Genomic DNA, 17,354 nt, shown 5'->3' on the forward strand with positions numbered 1-17,354 from the left:
AAGACATAGGGACGAGGTACAGGACATAGGGACGAGGTACAGGGCATAGGGAACGGGAAGAGGTATAGGACATAGGGAAGAGGTACAGGACATAGGGACGAGGTACAGGACATAGGGACGAGGTACAGGGCATAGGGAACGGGAAGAGGTATAGGACATAGGGACGAGGTACAGGACATAGGGACGAGGTACAGGGCATAGTGAACGGGAAGAGGTATAGGACAAAGGGAAGAGGTACAGGACATAGGGCAGAGGTACAGGATCTGTTACACTGGTACAGTGGGAGGGTGTGTGGTGTGTATACAGACGTTATTGATGCACTGTGACAGAGTTCACAAATGTGCGCGTGTATATATGGGGACTGGGGAGATCACGCACGCGTTACTGGCCCGCAGGGATGAGGGATGAGTGTCCGTGTTGTCACTTGTGCAGCACGTGCTTCTTTCACTTTGTCGCTCAGGTGACATCACAGTGCGGGATTTTTTAGTAGCTGGTGGGTTATATAATATCTATACATACAGTGTGAGGAGGTGTATATATATAATATCTATACATACACTGAGATGGAGGTGTGTATACATACTATCTATACATACAGTGTGAGGAGGTGTGTATATATAATATCTATACATACACTGAGATGGAGGTGTGTATACATACTATCTATACATACAGTGTGAGAAGGTGTGTGTACAGTATATATAGTATAGTAAAGATTCAGTCTTGCACACCATAAATAATACAATAACAGCAAAATACTTGCGTTTTGGTACCGGTGCACCTTGGTTCAGGGGAAAACCTGTCTGGAGAATTCTTAAGTATAAGCAAAGGAAGGGAAATCAAGGGCACTGCGGATTTGAAAAGAAATGTATTCTGTCAAAGGCACGACGTCTGGAACTGCACAGAGTCCTTGGCCAGTCACTTGATAAAGAACTCTGTGTAGTTCGAAACGTCGTGCCTTTGACAGAATACATTTCTTTTCAAATCCGAAGTGCCCTGTATGTATGTATGTATGTATGTATGTATGTGTGTGTGTGTGTGTATATATATATATATATATATATATATATATATATATACACACACATACATGGTGAGGTGTGTGTGTATATAGAATATCTATACATACAGTGTGAGGAGGTGTGTATATGTGTATATGCGTGTATATATATATATATATATATATATATATATATATATATACATACAGTGTGAGGAGGTGTATATATAATATCTATACATACAGTGTGAGGAGGTGTGTATATATAATATCTATACATACAGTGTGAGGAGGTGTGTATATATAATATCTATACATACAGTGTGAGGAGGAGGTGTGCGTGTGTATATATATATGATGTAGAATATGAGCCCAGTATATGCAGCAGTTTGAGATATAGCTGCATCTATAACTATCAATGTATATACACCGTGTTCCTATCTGCTTAGGCCTAGGAGAACGAGTCGGAACTACACATCCCACAATGCCGCGGGGCTGGCTTGACGTCATGTCGGGGCGTCCGTGTTGTCCCTGCGCGGGAGAAAGATGGCGGCGGCGGCGGCGGCCGCTGGTGGGTACACGCACTCGCGGACTCTGTTCCTGCAGGAGGACGGGAGTCCCCTGCGGTTCTACGTGCGGCCCGGGCCGAAGAAGCGGCAGATGTTCCCGCTGATCTCACACGGGGGTGGGGTGATGTGCCGGCTGCAGGAGCCCGGGGCCCTGCTCCTGGGGGAGTCCGGGGGCCCGCACTACATCTCCACAAGCTATGTGAGCGACTGTGTGCGGAGGGATGAAAGGCTGGACCCAGAGGATTACCGGCTGGGGAAGAAGCAGGGAGGAGAGGGTAACAAGAAGGGAGGAGAGGGGGAGAAGCAGGGAGGTGAGAGTGACAAGAAGCAGGGAGGTGAGAGTGACAAGAAGCAGGTAGGAGAGGGTGACAAGAAGCAGGGAGGAGAGGGGAAGCAGCCTGGTGCAGAGGAACCGCAGAGTAACGGATGCCCCATTACCCCTGGAGCTCCTAGCAGCCCAGCTGTGCTCCGGAGTCGTCCATTGCGTCGTAATTTCTTTACAGAGGAGGAAGACGTGGCCATCCTGATGTACGTGCGGGACAACGAGCCGGCCCTGGGCAAAGTGACTGGTACACGCCTGTGGAAGGAAATTGAGAAGCGGAAGGTGGTGAGGAGGAGCTGGCAGGCGGCGAAGGACCGTTACCGGAAAAACCTCATCTACAATATGGGCAGCTACAAGCTGCCTGCTCGGGGGACCCCCCACCAAAATAAGGACCTAAGGAGAGGGAAGCAGAAACCTGGAACCTACAAAGAGGTGGTGACTCGGTCCAGCAAGGTGTCACCCACAGCAGAGGAGAGTGTTACCACCATGGAAGGGAGGAGAGCCAGCCCTGGGTCTCCAGAAGAAGACTCCCCTATGAAGGAGGGAATAGGAGAAAAGGAGGCAACTGGACCTCACGGTCAGTGCTACCCAATGCTGCAGGACGTTTCGCAGGAGGCTGTAGCGGGGCCCTCAGGGAGAGCAGGGAGTGAGAAGCATGGGCTCACGTGTATGTAGAGGGGTTTGTGGAATAACCGAGCTCAATACAGGCCCCTGAGTAAACACAATACACATGTGGCGTATTCAAGAAATCCACACTACCTAACCTCTATTATTTAATAATAACTTTATTTCATATAGTGCTTTTCTCCCAATGTGACTCAAAGCGCGTCACAATTAGTCTAGCGCGCGGTACGCAGCACATAGAAATGTTGGACACAGTCGCTGCCCAGATGAGTTTACAATCTGTTTTTTTGGTGCCCGAGGTACGGTGATAAAGGGATTTACCTAAGGTCACAAGGAGCCGACACCAGTAATTGAATCAAGTTCCCTGATTCAAACTCTTTATCATTGTTTAGAGTCAGTGTCTTGACTCACCGAGCCACTTTGTTGTTTCCAGATGATGAACCGCACTATTTTAAGCTTTGGGAACCTCCCCCTGATTGGTGAAGTTACTGGTATTAGTTCTTGGTTGGTAATGGGGCTTTAAATGGCCATCCAATAGGAAGCCACAACATATGAAGTTGCAACTTCCTATTGGCTTGAGATTTGGCAGCCATTTTGTTTCCCTTGAGAGAGCTTTAAATACGGTAACTGCACTGGTAAGCATATCGGGCATCTCCGGAGCAGAAAATAGCATTTGGCTGCCAACCTGTAAAAACAAATTATATATGGAACGTCTGCTTTTCTAAAACTCCCTAAATTGTGTAGTATGAGGTTCATGGTGTTTCTGTGGAAGCTCATTAAATCTCCAGGTTGTTACTATTATCAGCCCGTTTGCATTGCAATGGGGAGGGGTTGTAACATGTAGTCAGTGACATTTAGTTGAACCTTTTTACTGGCAGATTAGGGGGTGTGGAGGTTTGGTGGTTTGTCTGTGAAATAATACATTTTTGCCATAGCACTTTAACCTCCTTGTTCCCTTGCTGCCACTGCGCTTTTTAGTAATCTCTTGCCTTTGTATGTCTGACAGGGAGGAAGAAAGCTGCCCCCATGAATCCAGACGAGGCGAAGCACAGGGATGACGAGGGGGCGGATGTGCGCATTTTTGAGATCGCAAACCTGGAGTTTGAGGTAGAGAACAAGGAGCTCCGATTCTCTGCTCACTGCCTGTCTATTATGGGGTATTTAGAGCTAGATTTACTGCAATAAGGCCTTCCGGCACGGGGAGGCACCTTGCAGTTAATTCACTTAAATGGAACATAAGATGTCTTTCACCCCAGGGAGGTTTTATGGTAATAGCACTGCGTATTAAATATGGGCTATAACTGCTGAAAATTAAGATACTGCAATGTAGAAGGATAAGGGGGTATGGGTGCGCTTCTAGCTACAGGTTCGTCTGCTTTGAAAATGGACCTTGAGGATATTATTTGCTGAAATAAGCTCTGACCCCTTTAGTCTGACCCAAGTCCTTGGTACCATAAACTTGAAGAATTGGACTCCGTAGTTGATTATTATGGAGGGTTAGCTGGAGGGACACGTTCCGTGTCCACAGTAACAGTTTGAGCCAAATAGGGGCCTCCTCTTCTGGAAGTAGTGCATTTGGTACTTTTCATGAAATAATAAGAGTAGTGTTTCTGCAGAATGCAGTGTTGTGATTAGCTAATCTCACAGAGGCCATAACGGATGCTAGAGGACATGAGGTGTGTTGGGTTCTCAGCCGCGGTCCTTCTGCTGAACTGTTGCCAGGTTTAAAAATATGTTGCCGTTCTTTTGAGATGCAACTGCCTGGCTGGGATGGGACCTGCATGTCTCTAGGTTGGAGTTTTTCAGACGTGCTGTTTCATTAGCCCTGATTTAATAAGTAACCCTAAATTCTAGTAGCCGTATTTGGTCCTGGAGAAATGTAGCTTTATTGTAAGTTCTGACACCGCATACATTTCTTTAGGTGTTTTGACAACACCCAGGTTTGGACAGCTCTGTACACTATATTGACCCATTGATATAAGGTTTATATGAGTGATGTGCAAGACTTTGCCTGTTACCCTCTGAGAGTGAAGAGGTCAGTCTGCAAGCTATGAGACAATCAACTATACACACTCTCTCAGTATCATTCTGCAGTTCCCTGAGCAGAGAGTATTAGGCTAAGGCCCCGCTGCGCCCGCACGGCCGCCTTGCTTGCCGGCGGTGCGTGCAATTCACTGCACTGCGGTCTGCGGTGATTTTTTTCCGGGTGGGGGAGGGCGTGGCCAAACCGGGTAGGGGCGCGGCCATGACGTGAGGGGGCGGGACCATCACACAGCCCCTCGGCCACTCGCACACACGGGGTGAATCGGAAGGGGGATTGGAGCAGAGGGGGGAAATCGGAGCAGGGGGGGTGATCGGATTGGCTGCCTTGCGTGTCACGTGACACGGCACTCGCCGAAACCACAAGCTCCTTGTAGCTCCGGCTGGCTGACGCGTCACAGCACACAGTCAGCCACTCCGGAAGGAGCCAGCGGGGACATCCAGACCGGAGGCAAGCAGCTGGTGGACTGCAGCCGCGTGCGCCGCCAGCCGCAGCGGGACCAAAGCCTTAGAGTGAATTGTGTACATTCAGCAGGGGCACTGTTTTCTCACCAATCCATTTTTATTTGGTACATTTATATAACAATAAGGCGTGACTGACATCTGTGTCCTCTCTCCTACCTAGGTCGATGACACCCCTGAGCTGGAGGTGCCCGGAGAGAGCTTGGCCCTGAAGGATTTTGTAATGGGGGAGGACACGCCCGTCCCCGAGGGCCAGACGCAGGTGGACGAGGTGTCCTCCAGCCCCACCCCTTCGCAAGAGGAGAGGGAGGGTCTCCGAGAGGGTCTTCTCAGCATGATGTCGGAGTTCAAAATGAGTCTGCCTCATGTCACCCAGGCTTTGCTGAAGAACAGCGGGGAGCTAGAGGCCACCAGGCACTTCCTGCGGACGGGTCGCCGCCATGACGGGTACCCCATCTGGGTGAGGAAGGACGACCTGGTTCTGCTTAAGGATGACACCAAGCTCCAGGAGAAACTGGTCACAAAATATGGCTCGGACAATGTTGCCAAGCGGGTGGCTTTCCTGGCTAGTTAAAGGGACAGTCTCTCCCTAGCACCTGTGTTACTGGGGTAATGAGGTCTGGCCTCAAAGGGGTTAAAACATTTAAGCGCTACGAAAGTTGGACTGCTCTGTTGTAATGTTTCGTTAGAAACCGCTTACTAACGAGGCAGCAAAAACGTCTAAGGGAGAAAGTAGCAGCTGTTTTTTTTTTTTCTTTTTTTATACTCCCTAAAAATATACAAGGGGAGAAGTTGGATGTTACTGCAGAGAAAATGGCAGAAGCGCTGTGCGGATGATAAAGTCCTGTTCTAAGAGTGGCGCACAGCACCTTTCTGGGGTTGGCTGTCAGTTGAGCGGGATTTAGTTGTAAATATCGGTAGCAGTACCTTCTGTGTTCAGCCGTACTTTCTGTGTTCAGCCGCACTCTGCAGTTCCCGGAGTAGGTGTGTAAATGTGTTTTACAACTAGTGTGCTCAGCATGAAAAAATGAAGGCATAGTTTATTTCCTTTTGTAATGTGTTGATGTGAGAGCTTGGAGCATCTATCACACTTGTGGGGTGAGATGCCACTCTGTGCAGCTTACAAACATGTTTTTGCTGAGCTCCGCTCACGTCCTAGTTAAACAGTTTTTAAATAAAATTCTGGCTCCGTGAGAAAGCCGAGGCCACAAATATACCTTCAAAAATCTACAAGTGAAACGCATATAAGCACTTAAAGCTATCAAGTATTGAGTATAAATTGTTTTGTGTTCAGTTCACACACAGGTCTGGAGGAATCCATATGGACTTAATTGCTCTACAGGTAGGAGCGAGGCTGCAATGTAGTGACATCCCTCAGTAATACAGTTCCTCCCTTTTTATTGCTCCTAGAAGACGGTAGTTAAATGAGGCCCAGTGACGACCCCCCCCCCCAAAAAAAAACATCACACAGATTTGTCTGTCTGCTGTGGCAGACAAAACCCCACCCGTATCAGCACACAGACATCCTGTGTAAGTGAGCGGCATCTTTACTCTGCCTTGTGTGAGGAGGAGGCTGCAGTAGTCACTGTGGATGTTCCTTTTAACCCAGGGGTGTGCTAACTCCAGTCCCCAAGGGCCACCAAAAGGGCAGGTTTTCAGGATATCGCTGCTTCAGCACAGGTGGCTCAGTTAATGACTGCACCACCTGTGTTGAAGCAGGGATACCCTGAAAACCTGGCCTGTTGGTGACCTTCCTGTTTTTAACCCCTCCCCTGCCAGAGGGGCTTTCAACACATTGCTGCTACGGGTTTAAGGGACCCTACACCTTTCTATTTGGAAACGCCTAAACTGTTAATCTGAAGAGGGTTTTCCCATGGAATTATCTGACATTTAAGGGGACGGTGAGGATTTGTGAACAATCTGGTCATTCTCTTTTCCCTCGTGTGTTTCTACCTTGAAAAACCACGTTTTTTTGTTATTGTTTTGAATAAAAGTTTTCTAAAAAAAAAGTGTTATGTTTTGGTGAAAAAAAACACAATAAAAGTGACGTGACCTGTTCTTGTAATGTAATTAATTATATTGTTTGGGCTGAAGGAGTATCTTAGTGAGTGCAAATTCTACATTGGCACTGCATACACTCACTGCTTTGGGGAATAAAATAAAAAAATAAAACCTCACAAAACCAAACCACACATACCAAAACCACTTCAGCCAGTGCATTCAGAGCAGGCGCAACGCTCTGCAAACTTGATGAGGGGGTTGGAGGGTCTGAGATGGGATCACCCACCTTGCTCTCCAGTAACAGCCTCTGCTCCGGGGTTCAGCCTGGCAGAGGGTTCGGGACAGTGGAATAGGGTGGTGTGTCTGGCTAATGATAGCTTCCTTGACCTGTTCGTAGCCTGCAAGAGCAGAGATGTGCCCTGGGTACAGAGGCTTCAGGATCTGGGAAATGTTAATGCCAAAGACTATTATTTGTATAGAGCCATCCAGGTACATAGTGCTGCCCGTGTGACAATATAATAGGAGACAATGGGAATAAGTGCTACAGACCTGAAAGTAATTAGGAAAGGGAGTCCCTTCCCAGAAGAGCTTACAGTCTAAGATACACGGAAACAAGGGAAGGGGGGTATTTAAAGCAGGGGTGACCAACTCCAGTCCTCAAGGGCCACCAACAGGTCAGGTTTTCAGGACAACCCTGCTTCAGCACGGTTGGCTCACACTAAGCCACCTGTGCTGAAGCAGGGATGTCCTGAAAACCTGACCTGTTGGTCCATGAGGACTGGAGTTTGCCAATCCTGCCCTTAAGTATACTTATTTGTAGAGTTCATTAACTTTCTATATTTTGTATTACAGTTATACAGGTAAGAATGGGGGGCGGGGTCATAATCTTATATTATATAGAGTTGATATAGCCTCTATATATAATAGTAAATGACAGGGCGTTACAGGGCCAGTAATTGCCTGGGTGGGTTAAAGCCCCAAGATGACAGGCTTCTCCACCCTGGGCATTAATGGCCAGATAACGGGCTGAGGAGATTATTACTCTTATAACTACTATATACAGTGATTCTGCCCAAGTAATACAGCATAGTGTGGGGATAGAGATCACTAATAATATTGTCTGTGTGCAAAGGGAGTCGATAAAGTTTGCTGAAGCAAAAAAAAGAGGACACAAATCTTTATTTAACACGAACAGAATGTCGCGCGGAAAGGGACTGAATAAAGTTTGGTGAAGGAAAAAAAAAATAGATTGTGAACTGGATACGGACTGAAAACGGGAGAGATACCGGGGAGGGGGAGAGGTGAGACGGAGAGGGAGGAGAGACTGGGGAGTTTGGGGGTGAGGAGACTTGTGTGGGGGGTGGTGAAGGAGGTAAGAAGAAACTAGGGGAGAGAGGGGTGGAGAGAAGACTGGGGGGAGAGAGGGGTGGGGAGGAGACGGGGGAGAGAGGGGTGGAGAGGAGACTGGGGGGAGAGAGGGGTGGAGAGGAGACTGGGGGGAGAGAGGGGTTGAGGGGTGGAGAGGAGACTGGGGGGAGAGAGGGGTGGAGAGGAGATTGGGCTGGGTAGAGGGGGATGAGTGGTGACTTGGGGGGAGTGGAGAGGGAGGTAACAGGATAGCGGGGTTGGAGACTTGGGGGGGAGAGGTAGGTATGAGGAGACTAGGGGTTGGGGGGTTGGAGAGAGGTGAGGGGGTGAGAGGAGACTAGGGTTGGGGGGTTGGAGAGGTGAGGGGGTCAGAGGAGACTAGGGTTGGGGGGTTGGAGAGAGAGGTGAGGGGGTGAGAGGAGACTAGGGTTGGGGGGTTGGAGAGAGAGGTGAGGGGGTGAGAGGAGACTAGGGTTGGGGGGTTGGAGAGGTAGGTAAGAGGAGACTAGGGGAGATTGGAGGGTTTGAGAGAGGGGCGTGGGAGGAGAGAGGGGGGTGAGAAGAGACTTGGGGGGGCGGAGGTAGGTAAGAGGAGAAGGGGGTGAGAGGAGACCTGAGGAGGTGATGGCTGTGTGCCCAGTCACCTATCAATAGTGTGTCACTTAATTGGAGGAGTCATTCACTGAGGGCTGTCGTGCTGTGGATGTGTTATACTTGGGAAGCATGTCAGTCACTGTAACAGGTGCCGGGCGCTGAGGGCACATGTCGCGGAGTGAACCCTCCTTGAATGCTCAGTTTCCTGCCGCTCTCTGTTTTCAGCCCCACGGGGGAACATGGCGTCACGAGAGTCCAGCACGGCCTTGTCACGGAGAAACTATAGGCTGACCTCTGAATCAGAGAAGACAAAGGTCACAGGTCGGTGTCACCACGTCCTGAGAATTACAATAGTCTCCTAAACTGTGTACTTACAGGACCTGTTACACATTCAGTCTGTCTTCTACCTCCGAGGGACACAGACTCAAGGGACCTGTTACTCTCAGGCTGCCCCTCTCACTGGAGGGGGCGGGGGAGCTATTAACTGCAGACTGTCCCCCTCACTGGTGGGGGGTGGGGGGGGGAAGATGAGCCAGAAGACGGTTATTAGTGGGCGATGTATTGTGTGTTTCAGGGATTGTGAATGAGAAGCTCCTGAGCCAGTTCCTGCAGCGGATATTTCCGGGCACGGAGAGCGCACAGCATGGCGCGGCATACAGGTACCGCATCGCCAGACAGGATGTCGCCCAACATACAGTAACAACTAAATGTGTTCTAGCATCCACATTTAAACAAGCATAGCAATACATGTATATTTTGGGCTACCTATGAATCCTACAGTGGCAGCCGAGCTGACTAATGCGGCCGCCACCGCAGTTTTAAAATAGCGCGGGCGGTGCGCGGGCTGTCACCTGCCGAAACCAGGCCGGTTTCGGCCGGTTTTCCCGCGCCTCGGGCGCTTTCAATAGTAAGCGCCATTAGCGCTTATCTATTGAAGCGGCCGCCGCGCGGGAAACTCCGTTTTTAAACGGAGAGCGGACCCGCGGCTAGCCCGCTACGATCCCGGCCAGCTCCCGGCAAGCTTTAGACTGAGCTTAGCCGGGACAGTATATAGGCAGAGGGCAGTCAGCTGGAAGCAGAACCTGGCTGGTGACGAGAGGCTCGTCTGAGGGGTGACATCCCCACCGAGTTCTGAGGACTCATTGTCCTATTTTAAAGAGATTTAGAGCTTTCTACAAAGTATGGGAGGGGGCCGGCAGGGAGGTACCGAATATCACTTGAGACCAGGAGGGGTGCACCTGTGTGGGAGAGGTGCGCTGATGCGTCTGTCTGGGCATGCGGTGCGCCTGTGTGGGAATTCGATGTACTTGTGCGGGCATGCAGTGCACCTGTGTTGGAGAGGTGCGCCGGTGCGTCTGTGTGGGCATGCGGTGCGCATGTGTGGGAGAAGTGCGCTGATAGGCCTGTGTGGACATGCGGTGCTCCTGTGTGGGAGGGGTGCGCTGATGTGGGCATGTGGTGCGCCCGTGGGGAGTGGTATACTAAAGGCCCCTCTGGCCGCGGGAGAAGTGAACACAAACCTATGTAGGATATTTGTAAGAATGGGGCTGGATTTAAGAGCCCTTGTAACCTCGACCGTGGCAAATAAGTCATGTTCGCCCTCAATCCTTCCCCCAACAGTGAAAGCGGTAGCAGCGCAGAGAAGTGCTGAGTATCGTTGCACACGGAAATGATTCTGATTGAACTCGGGTGACTCTCCCAGCGAGTGATACAAATGTCACTGAGCACAGCGTTATACGATGGCTTCACAGGATATTGCAGGGTTAAAATCTGTCTCCCATCCCCCGCGAGGCGGCATGTCCTGTCCTTCAACGCTTCTATAAATAACCGTCAGGGCTTTAATCTTCTGACCGTTCTTGGGCTTCTGCTCAGACTGATCTCACAGTCGCATGTGTCCGGAAATATAAACTTTTATAACTTTTTTTTGTATCTTGTGGAAAATGAACGTTTTGCATTTCTACGGGAACACTGGATTTCACCCTGTCCGCTCCTTCTGTGTGTCTGACACTTCCCAGTGACTCTACAAACCAAGAACCAAACAAACACCGTTCACCTCTTCAAAGCTTTCGCTTCCCATGGAAATATCAAATACCATTATTTTAATATACAGGCATACCCTGCTTTAAGGACACTCACTTTAAGTACACTCGCGAGTAAGTACATTTCGTTCAATAGGCAAACAGCAGCTCACGCATGCGCCTGTCATCACGTCCTGAACAGCAATACCGGCTCCCTACCTGTACTGAAGCTGTGCAGAAGCGGGGAGACTATAGATCCTGTTACACATGCATTATTTACATCAGTTGTGCACGTATATGACAATTGCAGAACAGTACATGCATCAAAAGTGGGCAAAAGGTAGTGCTTCACTTTAAGTACATTTTCACTTTACATACATGCTCCGGTCCCATTGCGTATGTTAATGCAGGGTATGCCTGTACCTCTATAAAAAAAAGAAAAAGGTCTGATTCCGCTTTCTGACGCCTATTAAACCTGTTACTTTTGTGTAAACCAGATTCTCACGGGTTGCGTGCAATAAAGAATAGTAACTCGCCGTATGTTAATCTCGTACCCGAAACGCAGATTCCTGCCTGTTCTCCAGCATTTAAAGGAGCATTCACTGCTAAAGTCTCATTTATTTAAAAAATAGATATAAAGTAGATCAGGAGTGGCCACCTGCAGCCCTGAAGGGCCACCAACAGGTCAGGTTTTCAGGGGGCAAAGTGCGCTAATGCCAGTGATGTGTAGAAAAGGGGAAATTGACATGGTTCACTCATCAAACTTTTAATACATGTTTTCTCTTTGGTAGCCAGACTCTGGGGGGGATTAGATTTTGATCTCTTTGGTAGCCAGACTCTGGGGGGGGATTAGATTTTGATCTCTTTGGTAGCCAGACTCTGGGGGGGGGATTTGATTTTGATCTCTCTGGTAGCCAGACTCTGGGGGGGATTAGATTTTGATCTCTTTGGTAGCCAGACTCTGGGGGGGATTAGATTTTGATCTCTTTGGTAGCCAGACTCTGGGGGGGGGGGGATTAGATTTTGATCTCTTTGGTAGCCAGACTCTGGGGGGGATTAGATTTTGATCTCTTTGGTAGCCAGAGTCTGGGGGGGATTAGATTTTGATCTCTTTGGTCAGGAGTGGCCAACACCAGTCCTGCAGGGGAACCAAGAGGTCAGGTTTTCAGGATATCCCTCCTTCAGCACAGATAGTGCAGTCGAAGACTGAGCCACCTGTGCTGAAGCAGAGCAATCTTTAAAGCCTGACCTGTTGGTGGCCCTTGAGGCCTGGAGTTGGCTGCCCCTTATGTAGGGGCTCGTTCATTTTAGCCCTGGGGACCCCCTGCTTCTCTGGGTACCTGCCTCCGAAGGCGCTCCCAGTACTCTTCTTAATTCTTCAATGTTCCTAGGGGTCCTCGTGCGGGGGAGATTTAAAACACGTGTTTCCCCAGCAGGGGGTGGTACCGGGGGTGGTAAGTATCTCGCAAAGCAGGATGTCCCCGGAGCTGAAATTCACACGGTTATCTCTGGAGACCCCCTGCTTCATACCGGGGTTCCCCAGCAGTGCAATGCTTTGTATGTGAAAGCACTCTGCCTGCTGGACATTCAATAAGAGGACAGGCTGGCGGGATGATTGTGCGCTGCTGTTTGTGTCTTGTGCACTACTCGGGCAGAGAGGACCTGTCACATGAAATGACCCCCCCCCCCCCTCTTTGTGTGCAGAAAGCCCCTTACCTTCCAGAACCTGGAGGAGCGTCTGGAGAGGCTGCTGTCTGCGGGGGACAATGCAGAGGAGAATACTGGTGAGGGGGTTGGGACCCGTTTTCTGTCCAGTCTCTCGCTTTGCAGGATGATGCAGGCAGAAGGGAATCGATGTCCCTTGGATTCTGTCCCACTTACCTGCAGGGCGACAGACAGAAGGGACCTGCGTTTCATTCAGTCTGTCCCTCCCCCCGCAGAGTGACACAGACAGAAGGGAGCTGTGAGCCTGTCCCTCTCCACTCAGGGTGACGCAGACAGAAGGGAGATACGAGTCTGTCCCTCCCCCCGCAGGGTGACACAGTGACACAGACAGAAGGGAGCTATGAGTCTGTCCCTCCCCCCGCAGGGTGACACAGACAGAAGGGAGCTATGAGTCTGTCCCTCCCCCCGCAGGGTGACACAGTGACACAGACAGAAGGGAGCTATGAGTCTGTCCCTCTCCCCACAGGGTGACACAGACAGGACATATGAGTCTGTCCCTCCCACCGCAGGGTGACACAGACAGAAGGGAGCTATGAGTCTGTCCCTCCCCCCGCAGGGTGACACAGTGACACAGCCAGAAGGGAGCTATGAGCCTGTCCCTCTCCCCACAGGGTGACAGACAGGATCTGTGAGTCTGTCCCTCTCCCCACAGGGTGACACAGAAAGAAGGGAGCTATGAGTCTGTCACTTGCAGGGTGACACAGACAGAAGGGAGATACGAGTCTGTTCCTCCCCCTGTAGGGTTACACAGTGACACTGACAGAAGGGACCTGCGTTTCATTCAGTCTGTCCCTCCCCCCGCAGAGTGACACAGTGACACACAGAAGGGAGCTATGAGTCTGTCCCTCCCCCCGCAGGGTGACACAGTGACACACAGAAGGGAGATACGAGTCTGTCCCTCCCCCCGCAGGGTGACACAGTGACACACAGAAGGGAGCTATGAGTCTGTCCCTCCCCCCGCAGGGTGACACAGTGACACACAGAAGGGAGTTATGAGTCTGTCCCTCCCCCCGCAGGGTGACACAGACAGAAGGGAGATACGAGTCTGTCCCTCCCCCCACAGGGTGACACAGTGACACACAGAAGGGAGCTATGAGTCTGTCCCTCCCCCCGCAGGGTGACACAGTGACACACAGAAGGGAGATACGAGTCTGTCCCTCCCCCCGCAGGGTGACACAGTGACACACAGAAGGGAGCTATGAGTCTGTCCCTCCCCCCGCAGGGTGACACAGTGACACACAGAAGGGAGTTATGAGTCTGTCCCTCCCCCCGCAGGGTGACACAGACAGAAGGGAGATACGAGTCTGTCCCTCCCCCCGCAGGGTGACACAGTGACACACAGAAGGGAGCTATGAGTCTGTCCTTTCCCCCGCAGGGTGACACAGTGACAGACAGAAGGGAGCTATGAGTCTGTCTCTCCCCCCCGCAGGGTGACACAGTGACACAGACAGAAGGGAGCTATGAGTCTGTCACTCTCCCCGCAGAGTGACACAGACAGAAGGGAGCTATGAGTCTGCCCCCACGCAGGGTGACACAGACAGAAGGGAGCTATGAGTCTGTCCCTCCCCCCGCAGGGTGACACAGTGACACAGACAGAAGGGAGCTATGAGTCTGTCCCTCTCCCCACAGGGTGACACAGTGACACAGACAGAAGGGAGCTATGAGTCTGTCCCTCCCCCCGCAGGGTGACACAGTGACACAGACAGAAGGGAGCTATGAGTCTGTCCCTCTCCCCACAGGGTGACACAGACAGAAGGGAGCTATGAGTCTGTCCCTTTGCAGGGTGACACAGACAGAAGGGAGATACGAGTCTGTCCCTCACCTCGCAGGGTGACACAGACAGAAGGGAGATACGAGTCTGTCCCTCCCCCCGCAGGGTGACACAGTGACACAGACAGAAGGGAGCTATGAGTCTGTCCCTTTGCAGGGTGACACAGATAGAAGGGAGCTATGAGTCTGTCCCTCACCTCGCAGGGTGACACGGTAACACAAACGAGACATTGTCCATGGAGTGTGTCCCTTTGCAGAAGGGATGTGACACTCTGTCTCTCTCAGATCACGCTGCAGAGGGGCGTCTGGGACCCTCCACTGTGGTCTTGGATCACACAAGCGGGTTTGAGGGCTTGTTGCTGGTGGACGATGACCTTCTGGGGGTGAGTATGAGGGGACCGGGGTCACCGCACGCGTCTCACACCCAGACAGTACTGAGATGTCCCTCGCCCCCTGCTGCTGCGGCCTGTGCATTGTCTGCTCACAGCTCTGTCATCCTGCAGGTTATAGGACACAGTAACTTCAGCTCCATCCGGGCCACGAGCTGCGTGTTCAGAGGTGAGCGCAGGAGGAGGGGGCCCCGGGCGGGATAAACGCAGAGATCCGGACAGCTGGGAACCTCTAGGACTGGACAGCCCAGGGGACAAAGTTACAGAGCTAGATCCTCGTATTGGAAATATCTTAACTTGTGGTCTCTTTCTCGACCCTCCTTGCTCCTTCTTTCTATCCCCTCCTTCTTTCTCTCTCTATTCCCCCCTTCTTCTCATCCCCTCCTTCTTTCTCTCTCTATTCCCCCCTTCTTTCTATCCCCCTCCTTCTTTCTCTCTCTATTCCCCCCTTCTTTCTATCCCCTCCTTCTTTCTCTCTCTATTCCCCCCTTCTTTCGCTCTCTATTCCTCCTTCTTTCGCTCTCTTCCCCCCTTCTTTCGCTCTCTTCCCCCCCTTCTTTCTCTATTTCCCCACCTTCTCTGATCTATTCCCCCCTTCTTTCTCTATTCCCCCCTTCTTTCTCTCTCTATTCCCTCCTCCTCCTCGCCCTCTTTCTCTATTCTCCCATCCCCTTTCTCTCTCTTCCCACACTCTCCCTTCTATACCCCCTCCCTCTACCCTTCTCTCTTCTCCCCCTCTCTCTATTACTCCTCTCTTTCTATTCCCCCCTTCTTTCTCTCTCTATCCCCCCTTCTTTCTATCCCCTCCTTCTTTCTCTCTCTATTCCCCCCTTCTTTCTATCCCCTCCTTCTTCTCTCTCTATTCCCCCCTTCTCTCTATTCCCCCTTCTTTCTCTCTCTATTCCCCCCTTCTTTCTCTCTCTATTCCCCCTTCTTTCGCTCTCTATTCCCCCCTTCTTTCTCTTTCTCTATTTCCCCCCCTTCTTTCTCTCTCTACTCCTCCTCCTCCTCGCCCTCTTTCTCTATTCTCCCATCCCCTTTCTCTCTTCCCACACGCTCCCCTTCTATACCCCTCCCTCTACCCTTCTCTCTTCTCCCCTCTCTCTATTACTCCTCTCTTTCTATTCCCCCCTCCCCCTTTCTATTTCCCCCACTCCCCAATCTCTATTTCCCCCACTCCCCAATCTCTGTTTCCCCCCTCCCGCGCTTCACCCCCTCTCTCTTCTCCCTCCCCCTCTCTCTTCTCCCTCCACCTCTCTCTTCTCCCTCCCCCTCTCTTCTCCCTCCCCCTCTCTTCTCCCTCCCTCTCTCTTCTCCCTCCCTCTCTCTATTCCCCCCTCTCTATTCCCCCTTCTTCTCTCTCTATTCCCCCCTTCTTTCTCTCTCTCTCTGTTCCCCCCTTCTTTCTCTCTCTCTCTCTATTCCCCCCTTCTTTCTCTCTCTCTCTCTCTATTCCCCCCTTCTTTCTCTCTCTCTCTCTCTCTCTCTCTATTCCCCCTTCTTTCTCTCTCTCTCTCTCTCTATTCCCCCCTTCTTTCTCTCTCTCTCTCTCTCTCTATTCCCCCCTTCTTTCTCTCTCTCTCTCTATTCCCCCCTTCTTTCTCTCTCTCTCTCTCTCTCTATTCCCCCCTTCTTTCTCTCTCTCTCTCTCTCTCTATTCCCCCCTTCTTTCTCTCTCTCTCTCTCTCTCTCTCTATTCCCCCCTTCTTTCTCTCTCTCTCTCTCTATTCCCCCCTTCTTTCTCTCCCTATTCCCTCCTCCTCCTCGCCCTCTTTCTCTATTCTCCCATCCCTTCTCTCTCTTTTCCCACACTCTCCCCTTCTATACCCCCCTACCCTTCTCTCTCCCCCCCCTTCCCCCTCTCTCTATTCCCCCTCTTTCTATTCCCCCCTTCCCCCTTTCTATTTCCCCCACTCCCCAATCTCTATTAACCCCCCCCCGCGCTTCACCCCCTCTCTCTTCTCCCTCCCTCTCTATTCCCCCCTTCTTTCTCTCTCTCTATTCCCCCCCCCTTCTTTCTGTCTATCCCTCCCCCCCCCTCCTTCCCCCTCTTTTCTCTCTCCAGGGAAGTGGCTGTACGAGGTTCTCATCTCGTCCCAGGGACTTATGCAGATCGGATGGTGCACTCTCGGCTGCAGGTTTAACCAGGAGGTATTGTGCCCTTAACCCCTGCACTGCCAGAGAGGGATGTTGTGCCCTTAACCTCCGCACTGCCAGCTGTGGGTTCCCCTTTAGAATTTGAGAATTTTAGGGATGCGGAGAAGGTTCTAGAATCTTATTCTTTTCTTTATTTTAATTTTTGTGTTTACTTGGCCTCAGGATTCCTAGCAGGCGTTTAATCGCAGAATCCTCATGTACAGTAATAGCAGAATGAGCGGGAGCCTGCTAACTGTGGGATAACGCATGCTTAGTGGGTGAGGCGATAACCACATTGCTTAGGTGCAGGGAAGGCGCATGTTGCTGGGGCGGTGC

At 51.0% G+C, this 17,354-nt stretch overlaps 2 protein-coding genes across 2 annotated transcripts in view; both read left to right on the forward strand.

Moving 5' to 3' along the window:
• Nucleotides 1-1,513: 1,513 nt before the first annotated feature.
• TERF2IP (TERF2 interacting protein) lies at nt 1,514-7,075 on the forward strand. The gene is made up of 3 exons (XM_075574113.1): nt 1,514-2,468; nt 3,522-3,622; nt 5,181-7,075. The coding sequence occupies exons 1-3, from the start codon at nt 1,547-1,549 to the stop codon at nt 5,589-5,591; spliced, it is 1,434 nt and encodes a 477-aa protein (XP_075430228.1). The 5' UTR covers nt 1,514-1,546; the 3' UTR covers nt 5,592-7,075.
• Nucleotides 7,076-8,191: 1,116 nt separating this feature from the next.
• Nucleotides 8,192-17,354, forward strand: part of RNF123 (ring finger protein 123) — a 78,241-nt gene continuing 69,078 nt past the window's right edge. Inside the window, 7 exon segments of the mRNA XM_075574126.1 lie at nt 8,192-8,319; nt 9,206-9,301; nt 9,555-9,639; nt 12,703-12,782; nt 14,779-14,876; nt 14,997-15,051; nt 16,948-17,033. Coding sequence (XP_075430241.1) covers nt 9,220-9,301; nt 9,555-9,639; nt 12,703-12,782; nt 14,779-14,876; nt 14,997-15,051; nt 16,948-17,033 — 486 coding nt within the window. The 5' untranslated portion in view covers nt 8,192-8,319; nt 9,206-9,219.

The sequence above is a fragment of the Ascaphus truei genome, chromosome 17, assembly GCF_040206685.1.
Source record: "Ascaphus truei isolate aAscTru1 chromosome 17, aAscTru1.hap1, whole genome shotgun sequence".
In the NCBI taxonomy this organism is placed as follows: Eukaryota; Metazoa; Chordata; class Amphibia; order Anura; family Ascaphidae; genus Ascaphus; species Ascaphus truei.

Bases quoted from the DNA above. Each gene is read 5' to 3' on its own strand.
- TERF2IP (XM_075574113.1), top strand. From the start codon at position 1,547: ATGGCGGCGGCGGCGGCGGCCGCTGGTGGGTACACGCACTCGCGGACT. The intron at 2,469-3,521 runs GTCAGTGCTACC...TATGTCTGACAG, and splicing joins GGAGGCAACTGGACCTCACG to GGAGGAAGAAAGCTGCCCCC. The intron at 3,623-5,180 runs GTAGAGAACAAG...TCTCCTACCTAG, and splicing joins TCGCAAACCTGGAGTTTGAG to GTCGATGACACCCCTGAGCT.